This window comes from Felis catus, chromosome A3 (genome assembly GCF_018350175.1).
Source record: "Felis catus isolate Fca126 chromosome A3, F.catus_Fca126_mat1.0, whole genome shotgun sequence".
Classification (NCBI taxonomy): domain Eukaryota; kingdom Metazoa; phylum Chordata; class Mammalia; order Carnivora; family Felidae; genus Felis; species Felis catus.
The window spans coordinates 90,961,609-90,988,611 of NC_058370.1; the positions used below are offsets into that span (position 1 = coordinate 90,961,609).

The following is a 27,003-nucleotide window of genomic DNA, read 5'->3' on the forward strand; positions in this document are numbered from 1 at the left end:
CATAGATGGCTGTACCAACTGATTTAAACTACAGGTCTGTACTCTTGTTTCCCCCTTTGCAGGTCGACCAGTATCTCTACCACATGCGTCTTTCTGATGAGAACCTTCTGGAGATCTCTCAGCGGTTCCGCAAGGAGATGGAAAAAGGGCTTGGAGCCACCACCCACCCCACTGCTTCAGTGAAAATGCTGCCCACCTTTGTGAGGTCTACTCCAGATGGGACAGGTACTGCCCTGGGGTAGGGGGTGTTGGCTCTGGGTGCTCCATTGCTTGGGGAAGATTTGGGTGGCCTGGCTCAGGGTCCCAAAGAGCAATGTATCAGTGAAGGTTCTTTGGTTTCACCCATCAGAAACTAGACCTGGCTAGGTTAAGCATACAGGAAATTTAGTGAAGTCTGTAGGGTGGGGTAGACAGGAAAATGGGGCAAGCAGGCAACCATTTGTTTCCTGTCCATGTGCTGAGACAGGCTGATTGGCACACTCTGTCCTCAGGGTGATGGAGGACAAAAACATTTAAGGGGGTCACAGCCATGGGCCAGGGCAGTCACTCTACGTGGCACATTCCACAGCCTTGCTGGAGAAACAGTACAGTACAGTACAGATTGTCCTAGATTGTTTCTTGAACTCTGTGAGAAAAGAATACTTGAGGTCCACATACACTTGGGACAACGTGAAGAGCCACAGTGCAGCTTAAGGTATTAAGGGCTCTGAAGGTGTGCGCATGACCCCGCCAGGCTTTGTTTAATCCCCTTATTTGGATATAGACCCTAGCTTTCATGATGCAGTATCCAGGAAACCAGAGTAAAAGATCATGGTGAAGGTAGAAGTTGGAAGGTAGGTTGGGCTAGATCACAGAAAGCCTTGCGTGCACACCTGAAACCGTGAGTCTTTCTTCAGTGAGCACTAGGGAGTAACCAAGTTCTCGCGGGGTGTGGGCAGAACGGCAGCAGCAGCAGTGGATGACGGGCAGCTGGTAGAGACAGAGTGTGGCCCTGGTGGGATGTGCTGGGCAGACACAGAGGACTCGGAGGTGATGCTGGGATGTCGAACCCTGCTGTCTAGGGGCGGCAGCATCCTCAGAGAGGGGACGCAACTCAGTTGTGTCAGCACATCCACACAGCTTGTTTCACTTACTGCTCACAGTATCTGTTCATTTTAGGGATGAGGTACCTGTGGGGGCCGCGAGGGGTGAGCAGTGTAGGATAACTACCCACATGTGGAGGGTTGGGAGAAAGAGCCCCAGGGGCAGCTGCCAGGGCAGTGGAGGAACCAGCAAGCACAGATTCCCGAGAGCCTGAGGGAGGAGAGGCTTATACATGCACCATATGCCTTCAGATTTTCTATCCCATGTGGGCCCTTGAGGCTAACCTGCCTGAGAGCCTCTGGGGGCCTGGTTTGTCTGACAAGACTTTGTACCTTCCTACGATTTGTAAAACAAGTATGTTTGCCCTGGGACTCAGCCTGGACCCGGCACCGAGGGTGTGACCTTGTTCAGGGTTGTTCTGAGTATATGTCTCAGCTCTTCCATGAGTTCCTTGAGGTGAGTGGCCTCCTCCAGTTCTTGGGTATCCCTCGTATACCCTCCAGATTGGCACTGTTTACTGTACCTGCCCCTCCCTCTGACCTGCAGCCACACCCGCTTCTATTGTTTTATTTGACATTCTGATAAATTTACTAGCTCCTTCAGGCCAGGGACATTGTTTTATTTCAGATAACACCACAAGGAAAGTACCCTGAATATTTACTAAATTTTTGTGGGCTAAGAGCTTTTCTGAGCACCTACATGCAGTAACTCATTTACTTTTGATAAAACCCTATAAGGTAAGTCCAAATTTTGTCTACTTTTTTTTTTTTTTTTTTTTTTTTAAGAGGAGGAATTTGATGCTTGGATGGTCAAATAACTTGCCTAAGGTCACACAGCTAATGAGAGGCTGAGTCAGGATTCAAACTCATATATGCCAAAGGTCAGGCATCAAGACTGCACCCAGCCCATTGTGTGTGTGCGTGCACGCGTGAGCCTGTGCACTCAGCACCAGAGAACACAAGCGCAGCTGAAATTGTTTGAAATGTGGTTGGGGCTGGATGTCTGGCTTAAGTATAAGTAGGTGAATAAATTTGCTGAGGAGAACTAGGTTTGAGACCGGCGTTTAAAATTCTCACTGCTTTCCTGAGCTTGGAGGCCGGGACACCTCCCTCTGCCTCAGAGTTTGCATCGATTACTGTGCTATGTGGTCACTGACTCTTCTTCCCTGACCTCAGGCTGGAGTCCTGGGAGTCCCTTCTGCGTGCCAGGCCGAAGCAGCAAGCATGTACTTAGCCTCCGTGAACGTGAGGTGCCTGGACTGAGGATAAGAGTCAGAGGCTGACTCTCGCAGCCTTCTGGAGCAGAAGGATCTAGGGCAAGATCCTTTTTGCCTGACCTCCTTTCCACACGGAAATGGAGATTTTACGTGACTTTTGTGATACACAGAGTGCCTCTTGATAATGTCAAACTCTACAGGGTAAATGGGGATGACGTGTATTGGAATGTTTTATTCACTTAAGCAGAAGCAAGTTCCACCTAAGAGTGCTGTAGACCAGACTGTAGAAACCCCAGCCCTCAGCCCCTTCGTTTCTCACTTGCTGGGGTCCTTGGGCCAGCTCCTCACCTTAGCTCTCCAGGACTCGGCTTTTTCTCCTTTGTAAAATTAAATGGTGGATCTGGCAGTCCCAATCTGTTCTACATTTGTACTAGAACCAGTGTGCTAGTTATCGATGCGCAAAAAAAGTTCTCTGAAGTAGTGTGATTGGGGAAAACCCCTTAGTGTCCCTCAGTTGGGCTCTGGTCAATTCATGCAGAAAATAGTCCTTTGCATCCATTATAAAGCATGAGATAGACTTACCTATATTCATACTCTGTAAACTCACATATATTTATGTGTGTGTGTACAGGTACATAAAGTCCCAAGGACGCACACTGAACTATTAATAGTAGTTTTCCTGGTACACGAGGTTGGCAATAACTAGTCAAGTTGACGGTATGTGTATTTGGTAACTCAGTAATACTATGTCCAACTATATTGTCACTTGAACAGACTTCCATATGAACCCAAGGAGGCATGTTCAAGAATGTTCCTAATACTGTTGCTTATAATGACAGCATATTGGAAACAGTTTATGGAATATCCCTGTGGATGGAATAACTATGTGGCATGTTACATAAATGAACATACATTAATACAGATACTTCTAAAAAACGGTGAGTGAAACATTGGGGAAGGACACATACCTCCTCCTAGTTGGATGTAACTTTAAAAAAATCCCTCAATGTCGTGCATTGCTTATGGACAGACACACATCGTGAAATTATTAGGCTGTAATATGGAATATATACACAAGATGAATGATAGGGGTTGCTTTTGGAAATCAAGAAAGGAAAATGAAATTGGGGAGGGGAACATGAGAGAATGCAATTTAAAATGGTCAACATCAAGGTTTTATGCTTTGTTAGTGCTGGCTCAGAGTTATGGAATGTGGCATTAAGGACTGACTTCTTCAGTAGGTAAAGCCTATCAAAAATGAAATTTCTGGGGGTGCCTGGGTGGCTCAGTTGGTTAAGCATCGACTTCAGCTCACATGATCTCATGGTTCGTGAGTTTGAGCCCCACGTCAGGCTCTGTGCCTGACAGCTCAGAACCTGGAGCCTGCTTCAGATTCTGTGTCTTCCTCTATGTCTGCCTCTCCCCCGCTCATGCTTTCTCTTTCTCTCAGAAATAAATAAACATTAAAAAAATATTTAAACAATGAAATTTCTGCTTTGTTATTGGCACCCCAGTGAAGGGCTGAGAGGGGAGACCTTGGGGTCAGTTGTTTATAGGGATCTCTGCCTCTCCCCTAGATTGGTCACACAGCCCATGGGGCCTTGCTGCTGTGTTTGCTTCCTGGCCCAGGACACAGCCTGGGTTCTGTTGCTGCTACTGGTGGTTGTGTGTCTCTCCCACAGAAGGCTAGGGGCTTTACTCAAGTGATGACTTTTCCACAATGTCTTTCCACAGCCTGTTCCTTGCCAGTATTATTTTTTGAATCTGGGTGATTAAACCTGGAATCTAAATCTCTGATCTAGAAGGACCTAATCTTTAAGTCAGTGGCTGTCTAACTTTTCTGGACTACAGGCTCATACCAAGAAACACATATGTATAATTATTTGTGTACAGCTGGAACAAGTTTCAGGGGCCAATGTCTGTTGCTAAGTGTGATGTAGTCAGATACATTGCAGTCCATTCTTTAAAAAAAGCTGCTAGTCAGGAGCTGCTGAGTTTTTTCCAGCTTGCAGTTTGAAAGCTACTGCCTTAAAGGCTCCTCACCCAGTCTTGTCCTAGACTGGCATTTGTAAAATTGACTACTTGGTGGGGAGGGAGGTGGTTTCAGGGCACTGTGTCATGAGGGGTGAGGATAGAATTCTAGTTTAAATGGGGTTGAATTCAAGCTGTGTGCTTTAGAGCAGCTTAGAACAGGTTAGAGCAGTGTGTGCCCTGGTCCTCCATTTTCTCACTTGTAAAAAGAACCATCAGGGGGTTGGTGATCCATGAATTAAGGGGGAATTGGATATGTGACCATCTCATGTTCTGTAAACACGATTCTGTGTGGCCACAACCCACCTCTGTGAGGCATGGCCAGCACCAAGTTCACTGAGAGAGGGCCCTGCATTTTGGAGCGAGGACCAGGTTCCAACTCTTGTTTGTATGGGCCCGAGCTGTCTAACGGTAGTGAAACTCATGGTAGAAAGTGTGGGAGAGACTTCAGGAAGTTTCAGGCCATCCATTTATGATGGAGGCCTCCATTAACACTAAAGAAAAATGAACCTCCAAGTCATGGTTTGAATTCTGTGTGAGAAGGAAGGGAATGCCAGTGGCCAATGAGCCCGTGGGGACTGATACTAAAACGTCTACACTTCATAGATTGTGTGGACCATGCAATGCAAAGAAACATAGTTGGCACAGATAAAGATGAAATATATGTAGATGGGCCAAGAATATCTTATTCACATGACTGTCAGTCAGGGTATATAAAAAAAATTCTCTCTCTTCCTCTGCCTCTCCTTCCCCCTCCCCACCCCCACCTCCCATAAATAGTTGAAAGATTTCTATAACAGACATCTATATACGGACTATCTAGATTCTTCTATGTTGGTATTTTACTAGATTTGCTTTACCAAACTCCTCAGTCCTAACCCATCAGTCCCTCTTGTTTTATTTGATGCATTTGCAAAGTAAATGACAGAAATCAGTTTATTTTCAACCCTAAAACTTCAATATGCACATTACTAACTAGATTTCAATATTTGTTGTTTTTAATGTAAAATTTACATACAATGAAATGACAAATTGTAAGTATCATCTGATGAGTTGACAAATACATAATACTTGTAATACAGTGTATATATATCTAATACAACCTCCACTGAGATAGTGGGTATTACCATCAGCCCCGAAAGTTCCCTCGTGTTCCTTCCCAGGCAATCCCTGTCCTTGACCCCAGAAGCAATAACGTTAAAATTTTCCATGTGTATTAGTTTTGCCTATTGAACAACTCTCCATAAATGTAGCCATTCGGTATTTACTCTTTGTGCAAGGCTTCATTTATCCATTATAATGTCGGCTTTATCCATGTTGTGTAAATCAGTATTTCATTCCTTTTGGTTGCTGATTTCATGGTATGATTGGAATCCTATATGACATGCATACTGATGGACACATGGGCTGTTTCCAGGTTTCGCCTATTAGAACTAAAGCAGCTGTGGACATTTTTGCACGAGCCTCTTTGTGGACTCACGTTTTCATTTTCTTAGGTCAAAAACTAGCAGTGGGATTTCTGGGTCGTAAAGTTTGGTGTATATTTAAGAAACTGCAAGACCTTCCCCAAAGTGGTTGAACCCCATTCCATTTTATATTTTACACTCCTACCAACAATGTGAGAGTTCTGCTTTTCCCTTATCCTTACCAATATTTGTTTTCTATACCCTTCCCCTCCCTTCTTTTGTTTTTTGCAGTACAGCATTGAATAAAGAAAGCATTCATTTGTATCTGCCAGGGACCCCATCATCTCTGACGTCTCTGGAGGCAGCCCTAACCTAAACTATGGCTGTGCTTGTGTTGTGGTGCAGCCCCACCCACAGTCCTGTCGGGGGGCCTACTGCATACATCACAGGGATGTGGCTTTCAGAGGACAGTTCCATCTTAAGAGTTAACGTAAGAATAATTGATACCATTTAATGAATATCCACAATGTCTGTGATAGGCTATTCACATAAATAATCAGTTTTATTCTCCATGCAAACTCTGTCAGAGAGACATTCCAATTTAAAAATAAGGCAACTGAGGCTAAAAGAAGGTTGGTGATTGCCAAGGTCACACATGGCCAGTGAATGGCAGAGGTGAAGAGTTTGGGTTTAAAGATTTAAGCAGATGTAGTCCTCACTCCATGCCCATTAGGTTCATAATTTACATCAGCTCATGTTGCTGAACAAAAGTTTCTAGAGCAAATTGGACTAGCATCTTTGTAAATACATCATAAATACAGGTTGGCTTTGTACCATCAAAATAAGAAGCTCAAGTACAACCCACACGAGAATCTACGAATTTTTCAGATGCAAGTCCCAATTTAGAAATAAAATATCTTTGTAGTGTTTTTATTACCCTCTTGTTAGGCAAGATTGTTTAGATATAAAAATGCCTTGTAAGGCAGAGTGAGTTGAAGGCTTTGCTGTATTGATCATCTGATAATTCCCTACTTCCCTAAATTGTTAATTATTTTCACAGGTGACTACATCTTTACTATCTAGCCAGATTTAACTCCTTGGAGAGTAGGGGATGATGATGATGATGATGATGATGATGATGATGATGATGGTGATGGTGATATTACAACTGTAGGCTTATTAAATGCCAACTACTGTGCTAAGCACTGTATTTGAGCAATCCCATTAATTCTGACAGTGACCCAGTGGGAGGCACTATGAACCCCATTATATGGAAAAAGAAACCAGATTTGTTTGATTAGCCAACTTGCCCAAAGTCACATAGGGAGCAAATGGAAGGGTTTGATTTTAAGCCAGCCAGCTGTGTGCCAATGCTTGGGTACTTAGGCACATCCCAAGCAGTGCATTTTATGCTTATCTGCCACCTTCACCCTCCACCCCCTGCTAGCACAGTGCATTCATTTTCCTAGTAACTCAGGTCTACCTCTTCAGTTTGGCTCCAAAGAGTCCCCACCGAGTCTGGTCCTCTGTGAGGCAGCGCTGTGCTAAGCTGCCTTGTGCCCTGCCTCTGAAGAGTGAAAATCGTCCTTGGAGAGGTAAGGCTTACACAGATGAAATGATTATAGAATGATACTCAGTCATGTAATGCAAGCACATGATATGATAAAAACTAGGCTGCTGATAGGTTGCACAGAGGCTGTTAAAACCCGAAAGGAGTCCTTATCTTGGTTGCTCAGCGTTATATCAACAGGCGTGCAGTGGAGTCAGATCAACCAGCACACAACACAAGTTAGTGGATTTTTATGGTGCCTGGAATAAGCCAAAGATTGTATTGATAAGAGGCCTTCATATAATATAGTAGCTAGAGTTTATTAAACATTTACATGTGGCCGGCATTGTGCCAAACACCTCACACGTCCATTGCATTGAATCTTGGCCCAAAACTGTGTGTGTGTGTGTGTGTGTGTGTGTGTGTGTGTGTGTGCGCGCACGCGCACATCCCTGTGCCTTGGGGAGTGGAGAGGTGGTGCTGGCTAGAGAGAAGGTTATTGCTATTCCATTTTAACAGATGATGAGGGGCGCCTGGGTGGCGCAGTCGGTTAAGCGTCCGACTTCAGCCAGGTCACAATCTCGCGGTCTGTGAGATCGAGCCCCGCGTCAGGCTCTGGGCTGATGGCTCAGAGCCTGGAGCCTGTTTCCGATTCTGTGTCTCCCTCTCTCTCTGCCCCTTCCCGTTCATGCTCTGTCTCTCTCTGTCCCCCAAAAAAATAAACGTTGAAAAAAAAAATTTAACAGATGATGAAACTTGAGTGTCAGGTTTCTAATAATTTACTTGAAATTGTATGACTAATATACGTTAAAACCGGATTTGAACCCCTGGTCTGCCTGCCTGAAAATCTTAACACACTCAAAGCCTACAAAGTATTGAAACATATTTTAATCCTTTGAAGGGTGGTTTCACATCTATGGAGTGAATGCAACACTTCTGTGACTGGAACATATTTCGAGCTTAAGAAACGTTTCCTGAGTATCAAAACACCAGGATGGTGCTTTCCGGTGGTGTTCTGGGAGGTTTGGGGGGCACCTAATGTGTTTATGTCCTCCAACCCCTTTCCTTTAATTGGTGCAGCTCTGTTTTTCTCCAGTTTTACATTTTGGCATTTGGCATCTTATTGCTTAAATGATTAGAAGACCAATGGCGTAGAAGATCAGATTACCCCATTCCTTGATTCCTGTAGACCCAGCATTGACTGTGTCATTTGATACCTTTAATAACATGGAGTTACTTTATTTCTGAGCTATTGAGTGGGGTCCAGCATTGTATGGTAATGGGGTAGCAGGGATCTTGGGGCTTAAAAAAAGGCTGCCAGATGTGGTAGTGGCTGTGGTGGTTCCAGGTACATGGGAAATAACATGCCTCAAAACCTGTGTCTGCCAAAGATAGTTTTGCTGGATTACCTATCCAGGACCTGGGTTGGAGACCATGCCATACATTCTTAGAGCAGTCTATTGCCCTTGAAAACTAAAGAATAAACAGGATCTCCAACCCAGGGCTAGTCCATGGAAGAAGATTGAATGTTCAGTGCAGTCATCTGGGGCCCCTGGAGGTGTTCTTGCTATGGCAGGGCAGGCAGGAGCTACTCCCTTTTGGGGCATTGAATTATGAAAGGGCCATTTCAGGGACTGGATGTGAAAGTGTGGATATGTGTCTTTGACCTACCTCATGGTTCAAGGCTGCATGTGTCTGGCATTAGATGACAAGAGGGGATGACCTTATGGTTGGATATAACATGGCCCTGGGGTGACCAGCCATCCTGGTGTGCCTGGCACGCTCCCAGTTTTAGCACTGAAAGTCCCATGTCAATCTTGAGCAAACAGAGGTGGTTGACTATTGTACATAGTCCTGGAAACCAGGGCTTCATCATTGCTTGGCCCAAGAGTCTTGTGGCATCCTCCTCACCAGCTCTGGTTCTAGACCCGTCGTCCACAGTGCTACTGAAGACCTCTTGAAAACAAAGCTAAACCTGTGCTTAAAATCTGGCGTTCTTAGCATTGGCATTTGCTACATGTATGTAGCCATGCTGTAGGATCCCTATGTTGCAACCACTCCTGATGTGCCATTCCCTGAACACACCATCAACTTCCGCACCCTTATGTATGTCCCCCTTTCCATGTCTGGCAACTTCATCCCATCCTCTCAGACCTGGCTGTCTTGTGTTGCTTCCCAAGAAGCCAATCCAAGCAACCAATCATTCCTTCTTATTGGTGCTCCTACCATGTACTAGCCACAGTGCATCTAACTACTTCCTTTCTCCCCGTCCGGTCAGGTACTGGGTTGCACACAGCACCAGGTAGCCGAGAAGCGGTGAGTGTTGTGTTCAGTGCCCAGTGTTGAAATAGCTAATTGCAGACTGGGAGGCACTTTGTTGGCAGGGCCTAGAATAGATTTTCAGTGTTTGACTCTCAACATAGTGATTTTTTAAATGTTGGTTTTAGTAGTGGACCCCATTCCCAACCTTAAACAAAATGAAATCTTATGTAGAAGCCCATATCTAAGACAGTGAAAGTAGAAGAAAGAGATATAATTGGAAGTGAGGAGGTGGGGGGTGAGGTTGTACCTTGATTGTCCTTCCTTGACCCACTGAGGCCAGACTTCACCACCTTCAAGGATCCCAGAACTCTGGGAATGCTGCGTAAAAGCCGCTTATTCAGAAAGAGGCTTCTGGAGCTTGTGGTTCTGAAGAAGCTCTGGGGTGAGGGGACTGGGCTCTGGCTCCAACCATAACCCTGCAGGGCACTGCCCCTTCTAAACGAATGTGGTTGCCTTTGACGAAGGTCACTGTTGCTTCAAAAGACAAAACCAAACCAAAGCTGTTTGTAAGTCACTGTTAGAGCACTGGTGGGCGCAGTGCTGCAAGTGCTGCTGGGAGGAACAGGTGGTGGAGCTATTTTAATTAGTGACAAGTACTTAATGATTGAAAATAGATCCTGTTGGAAAATTCAGTTGGCCCTTGCCTTTCGTTCCTCAAAAATTGTGTGGACATTGCCAGGTACAGGCCACGTATTTGTGTGCTGTTAACAATGAGGGAGTTACGGCCTGCTCCGACACATTCTGGTGTCTGATCCACCAACCTGATGGGGACTGTCACGTTCAGGTGGCCAGTCTAATGCCATTTTAGTTTTCCTCAGCCTTTCCCTGAGACAGGTGAGTTCCCAGGAGAAATTGAAACCCTTTTATCTTGCTGACCTTATGTATTTGATAAGAGCCTCACTGCAAGTGGGCAGAATGGTAGTCCAGGATGGGAAATGAGTCAGCAAACACACTCTGCCAGACAGAACACCTCGGATCTTAACTGTTGGGCAATTTGATGGGGATTGGAGGGTGGTGTGACTTAATGCCCCTGTCGCCAGTTTCTCTTCACTGGGTGCCAGCAGCTCTTCTTTGAGTCCTTGTTTTCTTTCAGAAGAGGGTTGGTATCTCTTCTCTTGTCTGCTTTGGAGGGAAATGCTTTTAATTAGGAGGACCTTCAGCAGAGAGGGCCTGGTGGGAACAGAGTTTCTATGTGATTGTCTGAGATGGCAGCAACTTGTGGCTACAAAAAAGCCTGCATCAACAAGCTTTGGAAGGTTCTGGGCTCCTGGGGGAGAAGGACGCTTCACCTCTGGCCAGAGGATGTGTGTCTGCCAGCTCCCATTCAAGTCTGAGAGCACTTGGCCATCCAGTAGGCCTAGGGGTGGGGGGTGGAGATGGACTGCAGTCACTGATAAAAGATTAGGGTGTCTTTGCTTTCTTTTTCAGGCTTTCTGAGGCTTATTTGCCTCATCCTGGATTCTGTGCCAGGTCCTCCTCAGCTTCCAGGAACGAGAGACATGGGTATGGTGCAGTGGGATAGGCACGGGCTCTGAGGTCAGATGGACCCAGCAGTCATTTATCCCTGCGTGACCTTAATCAAATGACTCAATTTATGAACTACAGTATCACTTCCTCTGACACCCAGGCCAGCTTGGAGGTTGCTGGTGACCTCTGGCATTATATACTTTTGGCATTATTAAAGAAGAATTCCTTATTTGAGGATTTACAACTTTCCCATGAAGGAACCTCCTTGCTCATCACAATAGAAAACTTTGCTAGAGAACCAGACCTGAATTATGTATGAATCTTGGTTTCAGTTACTTGACCTGAGTCTTGGTTTTTTCATCAGGAAAATTGGGATTTTAATGCCCCATAGGGTTGCTGAGGTAATTAATGAGCTAATGCTTATAAACAAAGTGACCATCACTTAACAAATGTTAGTTTATCTTCCATTAAAAACACCTACGTGTTGGGCTCTCAGTCAACTCAATCTCCCTTATACCTGCCTCTGCCTTTCCATTGTTTCATTACCACAGTCATCCAGATGCCAATGATGAAGTCTGAACTCTGTCCCAGGGACGAGAGAGATGAAGATGGGGTTCTGTCTTCATTTTGCTATAAAATCACCTTAAAAAAAATAGAGCGGGAGCTGAGAAATTAGCTCAAATGGTAGAGTGCTTGCTTAGCATCTGAGAAGTAGTGGGATCAATGCCCACATTCTCCACAGCTGAATTTTATGAAGGGGGTTCTCCCACCTGGGCCAATTTAACGAAAATGGTGGCCAAGGGAAAATGGTGGCCATGTGGCGAGCAGCTGGGTGCCCCTAGCAATGTGCCTACTGTGAGCGATGGATGGGGTGGGGGAGCTTCAACAACAACAACAACAACAACAACAACAACAACAACAACAACAAAGAAATACAGAAGATTAATTTGATCTTTCAAATAAACCTCAAGTGGAACTTCACTTCCTTTATTTTAGCAGCGGTGGTGGCCACATTTAGGAGGAGTTGGGGGGTGTTAGAAAGGGAGGGCTACTACTGTAATCTTCAGAATTTCTATGGACAAAACCTAAAACCCAGAAACCACAAATACTTTGACAACATAAAAATTAAAAAGTTCCTGCATGCCAAAAATGCTGCAAATAAAATGAAAAGACAGATATCCAACTGGAAAAAATAATTATAAATATACAACCAAAAAACTATTTTATTTAATATACAAAGAGCTCTTTTAGGCTATTAAGAAAATAATGAATGTATTTTAAAAAAAGGCAAAAGATGTGACTAGAAAGTTCACAGAACAAGGAATTCCAAAGGCCAGTTAACAATTCAAAAAGTGTAACCTTACACAAAAGAAGGAAACCAAGTTTAAAAAAGGAGATACCACTTAGACCAAAGAAGTTGGCAAAGATTAATTGCCACATAACATGAGACCCTGGCGAGAACAAAACTTAGCTGTTGGTTTGTGTGGAAATTGTTGAGAACTTTTAGGCATGAACTTGTAGGCAATGTCTTCCAAATTAAAAACACAACATCCTTAGAACCAGCAATTCCAACCCCTTTCTTTGAATGTGTCTGTTAACAGCCTCCACTGTCTTTATAAAATAAATGTACCTAAGGACACCCAAGAAACATTAATAGTGATTATTTGGAGAAGAAAAGAGATTTGCTTTTTGTTTTTCCCACTTTTGTACTGTTTGAGCTTTTTTAGAAAAAAAATCAGATGTTCATATTTTATTATTTTTAGAAAGTTAAATTGCTTTCCAGACATAACAGCATGCTCAACAATGAAAGAAACCTTACCTCTGACCTGATGGTCTCATGTATAAACCGGTTGGTATTCAGACATTTTGTTTAACAAATGAACCATCAACGAGCAAATGCAATAGGAGATGTTTTCTTAATATGTTGCCTCAAATATGTTACCAGCTATAATTCAGCAGAATGATTTCTCTGGACCTTATTGGGTCCTCTGTCACATGGCTGTGCACTTTAAGAAACCTACTGTGGGCATGTTTTCTGGCCCTAGAGCCTTGCTCCCACCCCCACCCTGTCTAGTCTGACGGTGCCAGGCCCATAGATGTGATGCTCCTTCATGCTCCATCATACACTCCTCTGTCTGCTCTCGACTTCTGGAATGTCCTAGAAGGTTCACAGTGGAGGTGGGACTTGAGCCACTTGAGTGGGTGTAGGTAGGGATTGGAGGGCCTGAGAAGAACTACGTAATCAACAAAAGAATAGAACAGTAGTTTTATTGATGGTTTACTGTGAACCTACATATTTGTGCATAGTGTGTTTGGTATTTCATGTCCGCCTCACAACCCCTGGGAGAAGTCAGCATTAGGGGCCATGTTCTGTAGGTGAGGTGACATGCTCAGAGGCCATGTAGGTAGTGAGGAAGCTGAGCTGGAATTCAAAACAAAGCCTGTCTGCCCATCTCTGAAAGCCCAGCCCTTCACCACTGCTCTGTGGGAGCCTCTCACGCATGGTGTGGGGTGAGCACTAGGAAGGGTCTGTCCACTGTCCCACGAGGTCACCTTAGGATTTAGCTCCAGGAGTCCTGGTGCTGGGTCTGCCTCAGAGACATTAGACCCTGGAAGGAGTACAGTCCTTGGCTGTGGTAGTTGTGATCCCATGTGTTTGCAGAAGGGGTGCCGGGGAGGAGGGATGCAGAGGAATGTCTGTTCCGGCAGAGTCTGAAAAGAAAGCAAGGGATGACATTCTTTCCTGGGAACAGAGGCTGGGCTGGCCTTGAATCATGACCCCCGTGGTCGCCGATTCAGCGCATTGCATGCATCCTAGGCTACAGAGTGCTGATGCAGGCAGTTCATCTTTGATTTTCCTTTTCATCCCCCATGACAACCACCACATAGCTTTTCCTGCAGTCTGGCTGGGTTCCCACTACCAGGGGAGGCTCAGAACTGGAGTGCCTGGAAAAGTCGCCCATGGCCACGAGAGGGGTAGAGTCACCCCAGGTGGGGTTGATGTTGCCCCAGCTATTTAACAGCTGTAGCTGGTGGGGTTGGGAGGCTCTCCAGATGCCAGAGAGGGGACTGAAAAGTAGCGCCCCAGAGGAGGAATGCTGAAGTCACTGGGGCAGGTTCCAATGGCTTTTCTTGGACAGGTTCCTTCTGTCCCCGCTGGTGAGGGTGATTTAGCTTTTCAGTCTGAGAGGCAGCCTTAACAGTGGGCCTGGGGGATGCCGGTGTGGGGGTTGGGCAGTGTGTGGAGGCCTGGATGGAAAGTTTCTAGTACTTATGGAGTGTGTCCTAAGTTCTCGGCACTGTGCTGGGTGTTTAAGGCACAGTGTCTAGTTTTTCCCCTCATAACAACCACCTGAACTATGATGTTCCCATTTCAGAGATGAGGCAGTTGAAGCTCAGGGACTTGCCATGGCCAACATGGCCAGAGTTCTAACACAGGTAACATGGGCTTCAGAGCCAGGCTCTGTATGTTGCTACTCCCAGACCACAGTTGTGTGCTCTTAGGCTGTGGGTTGTGCCCTCAGGGAGCCGGGCAGAAGTAGCTTTTCTCAGGGCCAAACAGTTATTGCTGCTGAGAGGGCCTGGGCGCAGATTGGATCCATGTTGGCTCATTCAGTCAGAGCTTTTCCCTGCCCCTCCCAATCCATTCTGCTGTACTTAAGTGGCTGTCACCCACCTGGAAATGGGCTGAGTGTTGACAAATATGCCAATAAGTGAATTCCCTAGGAAATAATTCTGTTTCCTTCGAGAAGGTGTGGGGCAGGGCAGTGGAAGACTGGTGGAACCACTGCTTGTGGGGGAGGCTGCTGAGGGAGTGAGCCCACCTCCCCCAGCCCTTGCCTGCCCTGCCAGCCCCCAGCCCTGGCTCTGGCCTCCGCGCCTCTTCAGCACTTTTGTTCTGTGCCATACAATGGAGCATGTCCCTGCAACCAGCTGTATTATTGTCTGGAATCTGGATGTTTCCTGTCGACACTGCTCGTTTCCTGGGGAGGAGGGACTGTGCCTTCCTGGTGACACCTGAAGATCTTGACCCACTTGTGTTTGTGGAGTCTCCCTGTCCCCCTTTATCCCCGCTCTGTAGCCTGCCTGCGTGGATCAGCTGAGTGGCCTGACTCTTGTCTTACATACCCTTGGGTCAGCATTCTCTCACATTCTAATAAGCCTGGGATCTTTTTGGGGGGCACCTGATTGGCTGGTTTGCTAGGCCTCTTAATTTATAGCCATTGGATCCCATTCGCGTCATCACATGACCCTCTTATCCTGCCATAGGATATTGCTATCATTGTATTCAAACATTAAAAAGTAAATTTTGTATGGGGACCACAATTTGGCTGAAGACCCAGGGGCCCATAGGCCTATAGCAGTGTGCTGGGTGTCCTGGGGCACGAAGAGCAAAACTGAGGCGTAGACTCCTGGTACGGAGCTTGATGGGCCCCTTGAGCTTGATGGGGACTTGGCTGAAAGTCCCTGGGAAATAGTTAGCTCTTGTGAGGGAGTGGGTACCCTATCATTGGATGTGAGGCTGTGTCATTGTGTGAATTTTTATTTTTTATTTTTTAATGTTTATTTTATTTTTGAGAGAGAGAGAGAGACAGCGCAAGTGGAGGAGGCTCAGAGAGAAAGGGAGACACAGAATCCAAGCAGGCTCCAGGCTCTGAGCTGTCAACATGGAGCCTGATGCGGGGCTTGAACTCTCGAACCTCGAGATCCCAACCTGAGCCGAAGTCAGACACCTAACCGACTGATCCACCCAGCCACCCCTCATTGTGTGAATTCTAAAAGTAATATAAAGGTGCATTAAGAAAAAGAATCAGATCATCATAATTGTTTATGGAAAAAAGTAAGACTCCTTGGCCACTCCATCACTGGGAGATGACCAGTGTTTATGGAGGGACTCATGGGTTTTGAGTCTTGGTCTCTGTGAAGATCTTGTCTTTCCTAAACTAATAGTGGCCTTTCCTCTCTCTATAGAACATGGAGAGTTTCTGGCTCTGGACCTTGGGGGGACCAACTTCCGTGTGCTTCGTGTAAGAGTAACAGACAATGGGCTCCAGAAGGTCGAGATGGAGAACCAGATCTATGCCATCCCTGAGGACCTCATGCGAGGCAGCGGCACCCAGGTATGACCCTTCTCTCAGAGCGGCCACTGGGACTCTGGGCCCCACGGGAGCAGACTCTATTCTTCCTCTGTCTGGGGGAAGGAGACCCTGACTAAGGTTCAGGTTTCCTGGCGTATGTCTGCCTGGTGATCCCTTTCTATGCCTGGAGGTTGAGTGGGGCGCCTCCATCAGGAGAGGTGCATGCGGGCCAGAGAGCAGGGAACATGTGAATGAGGCCCCGGGGTCCGGATGTACCATAGCAGGTGGTGTTTTGATTTGCCATGTCTTTTGAGGTCTGCTTGCGTGGGCTGGTTACCGATGAAAGTCTGCTGCCAGGACGCTGGGCCCACGCTGCCGGACGCCTGTGATTGACAGTGGTTGTCACTGTGATTGCCGCTGAATAGCAAGTCAGAAGACACAGTTGTGGTTTGACACCGCCACCTGCCACTGTGGTCATTCTGCAGCCCTCTTTGGTGTATACTTGCTACCGTAGCATCACATGAAAATGGAAGTTGGCCCTTTACCTTTGTGGTTATTTGCTCTTTCTCTTCTTGACTGTCTAAAACAGAAGAGGTTTTGCACACAGGGATGGAAGCCTATTGAGAAAGCATCAAAATCCAGTCTGTCCCACCTGGCACTGCAGTGGACATATTGCCCCAAATCCTGCTTGGTCATCCCCATATCTTTGTGGCTTCTAGAGCATCTAAACAATTAAAGGAGTGAATGCAGAAGAAATGTGAAATCCAAGAAAGAATCCTCTCAGTAACAGCCAGAAAAAAAGGAGCAAGGATGGAATTGCCACTGTGATAGTCTCCAAACATATATTGAGCTTCTACTATGCATTGGGCAGTGATCCTTGCTGGGAATTAAAGTCCTGGCCTCTCCCCTCCGGGGCTTACAGCACAGCTGGACCACCAGGTCACACACCCCACCCCTCACAGAAGGTCATAAGTGGGTTGAAGTGGATGAGTGACTGTCAGGAGGAGGAGGAGCTGACACATGATGACCCATTGTGTGTCAGGCTGAGCAAAAGCTTTTTGTATGCATTTCCTCTTTTTGTCCTCATGCTGGCCCTGTGAGGCTGAGTGTTCATGTAATCTGCTTTATAGATGTGGAATTGCGTTTTAAAAGATTGAGTGAATGACTTGGCTTTAGATCATAGGGGTGGTTGGGGCCAGAGGCACAACACAAAGCCCGATTGATGACATTAGAACCTGCATCTGCACAACTCTAGGGGGCTCTGTCCACTTGGTAGGCCACACGATGTGGTCCATGTGAGTGGTGCTTCCTGGAATTAGGCAACATGGTGGTCCTAGATCCCGACTACCTGCCCTGCTTCCAGAGTAGGAGGTGCCCCCTGAAGGGGCTGGTGCTCCTACAGACAAGAAATCTTGTGGGGCAGGCCCTTTGGGGGCTGTCCCTCCCAAGAGTTCCCCCAGGGGATCCCTTCTAGAGAGGGGACTCTCACTGCCACCACACCAGAAGTATCTGGCCAGGTGGTGGGTATCAGCCACGGGTCCAGCATTATTCTCTGCTCTTGGGTGTCCAGGGAACCTGGTCTCCCCTTTCAGCTGCTCTGCAAGAACCTTCCTTGGGGTGTTTTCCTGCTCCTTCAACTTCTTTCAGTCCAATCACTGAAGACATTCCTGGATGATAGCACTGCTATAGGGATCACTCTCAGCTTGAGCAGTGGTTATTCCTGTTGTATTTTCTACCCAGTGTGTACGCAATAAAAGAGTGAATGGAGGAAATGAAATCCAATAAGATGCCCTTCCAGTGTGGTCACCTTTTCTTAGGCCTTAGAGTTTAGAAGAGGTGGGGCCTAGTGTATGGTTCTCACCACACTGGGCCACCTCCTCAGAAGGAAATTTCAGACCACAAGTAGTAGATCATGTGGGGGAGATACTTTTAGACTCTTTATTTGTCCCTGGGTACAGCTCTGAGGGTAAATCTGCTTTCCTTGTTTTAATGCTGGGGTTGGACAAGGGAGGCAAAGTCCTTGAGACTGAGATTTGAGCTCTCACATAGCTCCAGGACATACAGACAATGTTTAGTCCAAATTTGAAAAAAAAACAAAAAAACAAAAAAACAACAAACCTGAGATCCACCGGGAAGAAATATAAAGCTATTGTGATATTTTAAAAGTTTTGAATAAATGGAAAAGTGCTAAATAAAAATGAAACCAAAGAAAATTAGAAGAAAATATAGGTGTTTGTTTCACCCTAAGGAAGGGAAAGAATACTATATGCCTAAAGCAGAAACCAGTTGGTAAGAAAATTGGAACGAAATTTATAGTGGATATTTTAGTGGTGGAATTGCTGGTGCTTTTTTTCCTCCCTATATTTTCCTTTTCCTTTTTTTTTTGGATGGTAGGTGTCAGTCTTTTAATTGGGAGGAGAACAAATGGATTTTAAACGTAAAGTTTCATTAAAACCAAGACCAAATCACCAAACCCTAAACTTGCAAAGGTTTCTGAGGATCTGTGAACCTGGACAGTGTGGGTTCCTGGATAAAATCTGTCTTCAGGCACATGAACTTGCACTTGAGAGCAGTGAATTGCAAATTGTAATAGTGGCCACTTTAGATTTTTAAAGTGTATCTTATGGGAAGGGGAGTGAACAGATTCTGAGACCAATAAGGAAAAGGAAACCATTCTAACCTTATGAAATGATGCCCTTTGAGACTTTTTATGGCAGGAAGGTATTAGCTCTTTCTCCCAGTATCTTATCCTTAGATCATCAGCTAATAGAAAAGGAGATAGTCTTCCAATTAAGGAAGCTGATGGTCTGCTCTTTCTTGTTTAACCAAGTGCTGTCTAGTAGAACTTTTTGCAATGGTAGAACTGTTCTGTATCTGCCCTGTGCAATATCGAAGCCACTAGCTAGCTACTAGTGGCATTGAGCACTTGAAATATGGCTAGTGTTGTGACTCAAGAAGTAACTATTAAATTTTTTAACATTTTAAGTGATTAAGATAACATGTGGCTAGTGGCTACTGTATCAGGCAGCATATAATTTAGTGCCTCTTCACTGCCTTTCCTCGTTGGCAACACAGTTGGAAAGGGAGCAGTGGATCGGGGCTGGATGAGGGAAACCATTTTGCTTTTCCCCCCTTCTAAAGCTCCCCCTCTTCATCTCTGATGACTAGAGTACCAGGAAGAAGGTGCTGGGAGTTGGTGATTTGTAAATTTTGTCTCTGATCAACTTCCCAACAGAAAATCAGAACTTGTTGAGTATCTATCTAAAAACCCTATGTCATATTAAAATACTTGGCTTCTGCTCAAGGTAATTAGCACTTGTGCATTGGTGATCCTCTTCGTGAGAGAGCTTTGTCATTGCCCAATCTTTTTGCTCTTGAGAATGTTTTGGTTTGGAGATTGAGAGTTTCAGCATCAGCTGAGGTTAATTTTGCATGTGATTAGACAGAGGGGCAGGATCAATGCAGGACATTGTTAGAGCTGGCCACCTTCTAGATGGGGTTGGCCTGTCTTCCTGGATCACTCCCACTGAGCATACCCCAGACATCTGGGGAGCCAGTGGGCCTCTCAGCCTACCCTGCCACCTGCAACCTCTTAATTCCTTTGTAAATGCAAATACTTTTTGGGGTTTAGGGCAGTGGTTCTCAAACCTGCTTCAGGATTACCTGGAGGGCCTCACCCCTGCAGTTTTTGATTCAGTGGGTTTAGGTTTGGGCTTCAGAATTTACATTTAGAGTATGATGGTGGTGGTGTTGCTGGTCTAGGACCACATTTTGGGAACTTCTGATTTAGTGGGATCTTCCTTGCTTCTGTCTGGAAAGGAAAAGGTATATTTTCATCCATCCCCCTTGGCTTTTAGATTTTGCCATCTGGTCAACCTGGCCCATGGCACCTATTTAGTCTCTTTGGCCTCTGCTTACTTTTTGTACCAGAATGCCCCTGGCCTCAGCCTCTAAGCATCTGGAGGGAGTCACTGCCTCTCTTTGAGGATGCTCAGTGGGCAAGAAGGAAGCTATGGGGCTATGGGCCTTGGGACTGATCGAAAGCCTGGATAATTGTAAATACAGCTTTTTCTTAGAAGCTGTGGGTCCTGCTTGGCATGGTCACAGTTGTGAGGCTGCCCATCCATAAAACCCTATACATTCTTCAGTGCTCTTCATGGACTTACTGGGTTTTTCATTTTGAAGTTAAAAAACAAAGATACTTCTTTGAAATGTTCCTAGGAAATTATTTTTCTAGAATGGAAGAAAAATATGGGTTATTGTTGTTGTTGTTGTTATTATTATTATTATTATTATTATTATTATTTTGTTAAGTTCATTCTATGAATGCCAACCAGAGAATGTCCCATTCCCTCCCCAGTCACAAGAGACAGGGATGCTAGAATACTTCTTGGCAGTAAGATGGGCTGTCCTTTCTGAGACAGTCAGCTGTGCACCCATGACAAGGAGTGTTCTGGCAGAGCCACCAAAGGATGTTCTGTTCCCAGGGTATGTGATGACTTTCTGACTAGCTTTAGCTATGATTTCCCCTGCCTCACAGGGTTATTTTGACAGTGGTTTGGATAAATAGTTTGAGTGGAAGACAGTATTTAATCAGCACTAACTGCTGTGAAGTCCTTATATGTGTGACTCATTTAATCCCTGTGGTAACGCTGAGGGCAGGTACAGTTGTCACCCTCATTCTATAGGTGAGCAAATTAAGACTTCAGAAGGGATACGTATCTTGCACACATTCAGCTAGTTCCTTGCCGAGCCCAATGTGTATGTATGCTTTTAATCTCCGTGTTATTCTCCCTCCCTCTCATCTTCTTGTGTTGTGTGCCCTTAGCTGTTTGACCACATTGCTGAATGCCTGGCTAACTTCATGGATAAGCTACAAATCAAAGACAAGAAGCTCCCCTTGGGTTTTACTTTCTCATTCCCCTGTGTCCAAACGAAGCTAGATGAGGTAAGATGAGTTCTTTAGACCCTTGTTGCTTCATTCATTGGGCTGGGAGGTCTGGGATGAACTTTGAGCCAGTTGCTGCTGTGGTTTTAGAGGCGGCTCTGATGGTTGTTTGGATGAGGTTTGAGTATTAAGAGTTCTGTCCTTCTGGGTGAGTGTATGTAGGTCTGGGGGGTGGGGGATGGTGAAGTATCAGAAGTGCGGGGGGGGGGGAGGGTCTTTATCACTCTTCCCTCAAAGAACAATATGAAGTACATTATCTTTATCCCTTGTAGGGAAACAGGAATGAGAAATTAGGAACTCCTTTGATCTAGAGTATCATAATAAAGATCCTTGGAAGAAAGATGCCTGGGGAGTTAATGATGAGAGTATCTGATTTTGGCATTTCTATAGCCTGTTCTTTTCAGTTCTTGGGGGCAGTAGGTCATGAAGGAATCATTCATTTAATCTTCTTTCTGGGTCTTTGATGAGGCCCCAGTTTCTTTTTCCTAGGCTAGTCAGGAAGCAGTACAAATATTTAAGCACGGTTGTAATTTAGCTTAGCTCCATGGCAGAGGTCTCCACTCACTAATGGCTGTTTGAGTAGTGTGGTCAGTGTTCATTCCTTGGTCCTTTTCCAGAGTTTCCTGGTGTCCTGGACCAAGGGGTTCAAGTCCAGTGGCGTGGAAGGCAAAGACGTGGTTACTCTGATCCGGAAGGCCATCCAGAGGAGAGGGGTGAGTTGGGGAGGCAGGAGCTTGGGGTCTGGAGGCTCTTTACATTCTTATGGGTCCACTCTGAAATCTTTCCTAGTCTGTTCCCAAATCAGCATGAGAACCTTTTTGTGGTTCTTAAGGAGAGGTTTTCTCTTCCTTCTCTGCTAGGTTTACCTAATAAGATTTAATTTTTTTCCAGTTTTATTGAGATATAGTTTACATACAGCTAAATTTAAGACATGCCTCATAATGATTTGGCATCCATATACTGCAAAATGATTGCCACACTGATAATCTTACATATAATCAGATGCTTCTGGGTCTTCAGATTATCACGATGGCTAAATAATCTTAGCCTCAGTACAGGAAAAACCCTTCAGTCTTTAACCTGAAGAAGACTTGAATATCATTTTCAATTAAGAAGGTCGGGATGATGTTGGCATTAGGATGGAATGAGGCAGAGAGAGAACAAGATAAAGGCCTGGTCACAGAAGTTAGGAGGGAGGGAGGGAGAGACAGAAAAGAAGAGAGAGAAGGAGAAGGGGACAACAATGACAAAGTGGGCTCTTGTGAGTGCAGTGGTGTCTGTAAACTAGACTGCAGGGCGGTGGCTTCCATGGTGAGGACATGCAGGGTGGGGAGTGAGTTGCTGCTGTCAGACTGCATCTGAGCCCAATTCCCAGCTCTAACCTTCTTTGGCTTCAAGTAGGGTCAGTAAGGAGGCAGCCCTAATGCACTTGAGCTCTGTGCCTTGCTGCTCTTTATCTCCATCTTCACAATTGCAACCTTTCTGTGATGGTGAAGGTCAGAGCTCCGCTTTTATCCCTATAGGACTTTGATATTGATATTGTGGCCGTGGTGAATGACACAGTTGGGACCATGATGACCTGTGGTTATGATGACCAGAATTGTGAGATTGGTCTCATTGTGGGTGAGTGAACAATGGGTGTGGGGGCTGGAAAGGGAGGAGGGCTCCATGGCCTGATGACTCTTTGTAATTCATATTAGAAGAGAGTGGTACAGTCACTTCAGAGGGCTGAGCCAGGATTTGTGGGTCGGAGGTGGTTGTGGACTGGACCATGTTGGGATACTCCAGGAGCCTGCACTGGGGAATCCCAACCACCCTAGGTGGTCTCAAGATGGGGGAGTAAGAGGGAGCTGGGGGCTGGAGAGAGGCTGGTGTAGGTGGGTGCTGAGCAGTCCCTTGTTTTGACCAGGCACGGGCAGCAATGCCTGCTACATGGAAGAGATGCGCCACATTGACATGGTGGAGGGCGACGAGGGGCGGATGTGTATCAACATGGAGTGGGGGGCCTTTGGGGACGACGGCACGCTTGATGACTTCCGCACTGAGTTTGATCAGGAGATCGACATGGGCTCCCTGAACCCTGGGAAGCAACTGTGAGCAGCACCCCTTGTGTGTGGCGGGCTTGTGGGGGGTGTGTGGGCTCAGGAGCTGAGGTGGGATCCGGCCAGGGCTGGGGTGGGGGTGGTTCTCACTTTTGCTTTAGTCTTATATCCCCAAAAGGTTGCTGGGGCAGCCACTGGTTATGGGAATGGTGTGCTCATCACAAGCATTGTGACTATAAATTGCTGAGAGGGCTCTAAAACAGATAAAACAAGTAGACAAACCAGAGTGTAGGTAATAATTTGTCTATGTCCTTTAGAGCTTTCATTTTAGAAGGTCCTTTTCTAAGTGTTGGCCCTGCTTTTCTTTCTGCCACCTTAAATTTGTAAGTTGTCCATAGAAACAGTCTGTGAGTCACAGAAGAAAAGTCATGTTGAGGTGGCCAGGGGGAGGGTCTCTGAATGCTGTTGTCGTAGCTTCCACCTCTGCCATTGCCCAGAGTAGGAGGCCAGACGGTTGTCTCCTCAACACTGGCTGAGGCTCTGAACTCAGACATATGGTAGAGTTGCCTGCGGGCTGAGCTGGGCCCCATGGAGACCTAGGGCCTCCGGTCCCAGCTCTAGGCAAACCCAAGGCCTGTGGAAAAGCCAGCTAAGGAGCCTCCTTGGCCTAGACCTGTGGCCCAGCAGGCATTCTTGGGTGGACAGGACCAGGAGGGCCTCCAACATTTTGCACCCTGAGTGTTATACTCTCCAGCCTGGCTAGACTTGATTTTTAGTTTCTTTTGACTGTTACGAAATATTATTTCACTCTCATTATTACACCAACATTGGCCCAATGTCCCCTATTAGCAATCTTGAAACAGGGATTGCTGTAAACTCCGAAGGCAATTACAAAATGTTTTGAGCAATTCAGGCCCCCTCTGGTCTATGCTATGTTGCTATGACTATTGCAGGAAAGCCGCTGGCATAGATCTCTGCTCGGGGAGGAAAGCCCAATTCTATAAGCCAGCTCGGCAACGGGGACCCTTTTTCTTTACAGGGAGAGTCCTTACTTCTTCAAAGCGTGGTTTATTTAACTCATAAGCTTCTCCCATGTATCCAAGCATGAGTCCACTTACTTGCAATTTTCATAGGCACACACTGGCTGTGTCTGCCATGGCCGGTGAAAATTTATGGACCCAAAAGTCATTTATTCAATGTCTGCCTCTAAGAACAAGGCACACCCAAGCCATTCTGAGGAGCCATATGCCCTTTAAAGGGTCAGAAGACAGAATTGCCAGCCCGGTCTTGGGAGCACACCACTGTCTCAGACTTAGACAAATCAAAGGTTGGGCTAACCTACCAGAATGTCAGCTAAGGTAGCCCTGAGGTCATTATTGGGCTCCAGTAGGAACTTTTCTCACTCTTTATGTGTTTCTAAACAAATCTTTTTCTTTTTTTTTTTAAAGTTTATTTATTTTTGAGAGAGAGAGCGCGCGTGTGCACGCACAAGTGAGGGAGGGGCAGAGAGAGAGGGAGACACAGAATCCGAAGCAGGCTCCAGGCTCCGAGCTGTCAGCACAGAGCCGACCCGGGGTTCCAACCCACGAACCGTGAGATCATGACCAGAGCTGAAGTCGGGTGTTTAACCGACTGAGCCACCCTGGCACCCCTAAACAAACATTTTTCTAAATGTTGATTGAAACAAAGTGTTTTTAAAAAGCTGGACTGAAAGCTTTTATAAATCACTCACACTTCGGAGCCCCACTGGACCCCTCCCGTATCTCTATTTCCTAGCTATTTTGGAAAAGGTGTCGAGGCAGACAGACACACGAGGTCCTTAGTGTTAGAGCCAGGCTGCCTCCCCAGGCAGTGTGCCTGTGCTGGTGCTTGAATCCTCTGCTCAAACAATGTTGTGAGCTCTGCACTTAGCTCCAGTTCTGCTCTACGTACCTTGTCCTGGGTCTTCAGCCAGTCATTTCCTGAGGGCCGTACCAGGTGGGTTGTACCAGGTGACTTCAGAGTCCCTTCCACACTCTTGCTCTGGGTTTCCTCACTAGAGCCCAGCTTAGTTAGTGTCTGCTGGCCCTGGGGGCCACCTCTCTGGGCTCCGGATCATTAGATGCCAAGGAAGGGCCTTCTTTGCCACAAAGAATGGTGAAGCTTCAGTTTCTCTGACACAATTTGAGCCGGAAAGACTGGCTTCTAAAGAAAACAGCATCACCTAGTGTTGAAAAAATAAGTTAGCCGATTGCTTGGGGGCGGGCCTCTGCCTTTCTAAAACATGCGTTTATCTGGTCCCCTCCCTGCTCAGAGACTTCCAAAATGTCCCACTCCCAGATTCCCAGACCATCTGACATTTAAAGCTCCTAATCTGGCTCAACCTGCCCATTACCCCACCCCTGGGGTTGTGGGTTGTTTTCCAGAAATCCACAAACGATCTTGCAAAAGGAGGACAGTATGAGACGTTGAGTTGCTGGGCCTGCACCCCTGATTTAATCTATTGACCTTTTTTTCCTCTTGTATGTAAATATTGAGGTTCTATACAAAGTTTCATCTTAGAAAAGTATTTCCTGGCTAGAGAAAAAAAAAATGTAAAGTCACTTTTACTGCATGTAACTTACTTTATTTAAAATTCAGGCTGTCCCAGAATATGTCGCACATCCCCTGGATGTTTAGTTTGGCTGCTAAAGGCCTTTTTTCTCCATAGTTCAAGGCCCCCCCGGCCTACAGAGATGGCCCAGACGTCCCTGATCCTGCAGCCTCCCCTGAGCTGTCACCTGTCTGCACATCTTACTCCCAGCAGCGCCATCAAGTTAACATGTCATTGTGCCTCCGCTTACATGTACTTATTGTTTGGTCTGTATCTCCCTGCAGATTTGAGAAGATGATCAGTGGGATGTATATGGGTGAACTGGTGAGACTTATCCTGGTGAAGATGGCCAAGGAGGAGCTGCTTTTTGGGGGGAAGCTCAGCCCAGGGCTCCTCGCCACTGGCCACTTTGAGACCAAAGACGTTTCAGATATTGAAGGGTAAGCTTCCTGGTCCTTCTCTCTCTGTTCACTGGATCCCCAGAAGAGTGGACAGGCTGTTGGGGAATGAGTAAGGGGCACTGACCCTTGACCCTTCAGATTTGGACAGCAGGAGGGCCTTGCTCAACATGGGCCATGGCGGGCCTGTAGCTTGACTTCACTTTCCAGATAGTCTCCACTCTTGTGCACTACCTAAGTGGCTCATGGTGTTGCATGGGTGGGGGTCGGGCCGGGCTGAATGCTGGAGGCTCCCAGGGAGCCCCCTGATGACTCCTATGCATCTACTTTCTTTCCCTTCAGAAGCTCTGACATTTATTTCTTTGTTGGTGATTCTCCAAAAAGGCTCTCTCTTGACACCTTCTTCATAACAGAAGGAGAGGTCCCTGTTTAGAGCCCTGCTCTAAAATTTACCCACTTAGTTCCAATAGGTAGATCTGAGGCCTCCATTTCCCAGAGCGACATGGCTGGGAGTGAGGGTGGCCTGATTTTTGTTTTTTCAGTTAACAGTATCCAAAGAGTTGGGTCTACTTTTCTGTTCTAGAGACTTCCACTTGTTGCTTGAGCTGGCCCTGTCGTTTCAGGGACCAAATGATGGAGAGGTGGGGATTTGGGTGCTAAAGGGAGAAGTGAAACAGTTTCCTATACCTTCAGATGGAAACTCTTGAGCGGATTGTGCCTGCTTGTTAAGCCCTGAGGGGATGGAAGGATGTATACTGGTGAGGCACTTAGTTCCCCTGAGGAGAGTGCTAAGCTCACTGCAGCAGACTCTAGCACAGTCTCTTGCATAGATTAGAGCAGTGCCTGCTCCCTCGTGAAAGGCAATGAACTGGCTGCTTCACAGAGAGAAAA

The 27,003-nt window shown here is 46.2% G+C and overlaps 1 protein-coding gene across 3 annotated transcripts in view; it reads left to right on the forward strand.

Moving 5' to 3' along the window:
• The window catches only part of HK2 (hexokinase 2), a 62,534-nt gene that overhangs the window by 19,496 nt on the left and 16,035 nt on the right, over window positions 1-27,003 (forward strand). For 2 of the 3 annotated variants that reach the window (XM_045054458.1, XM_045054459.1), the window contains exons 2-9: window positions 63-225; window positions 3,139-3,237; window positions 16,046-16,194; window positions 20,981-21,100; window positions 21,718-21,813; window positions 22,624-22,723; window positions 23,010-23,193; window positions 25,999-26,154. In XM_045054458.1, the coding sequence (XP_044910393.1) occupies window positions 63-225; window positions 3,139-3,237; window positions 16,046-16,194; window positions 20,981-21,100; window positions 21,718-21,813; window positions 22,624-22,723; window positions 23,010-23,193; window positions 25,999-26,154 (1,067 nt within the window). The remainder of the gene's footprint in view (window positions 1-62; window positions 226-3,138; window positions 3,238-16,045; window positions 16,195-20,980; window positions 21,101-21,717; window positions 21,814-22,623; window positions 22,724-23,009; window positions 23,194-25,998; window positions 26,155-27,003) is intronic. The other variant, XM_003984158.6, reaches the window with a different exon arrangement.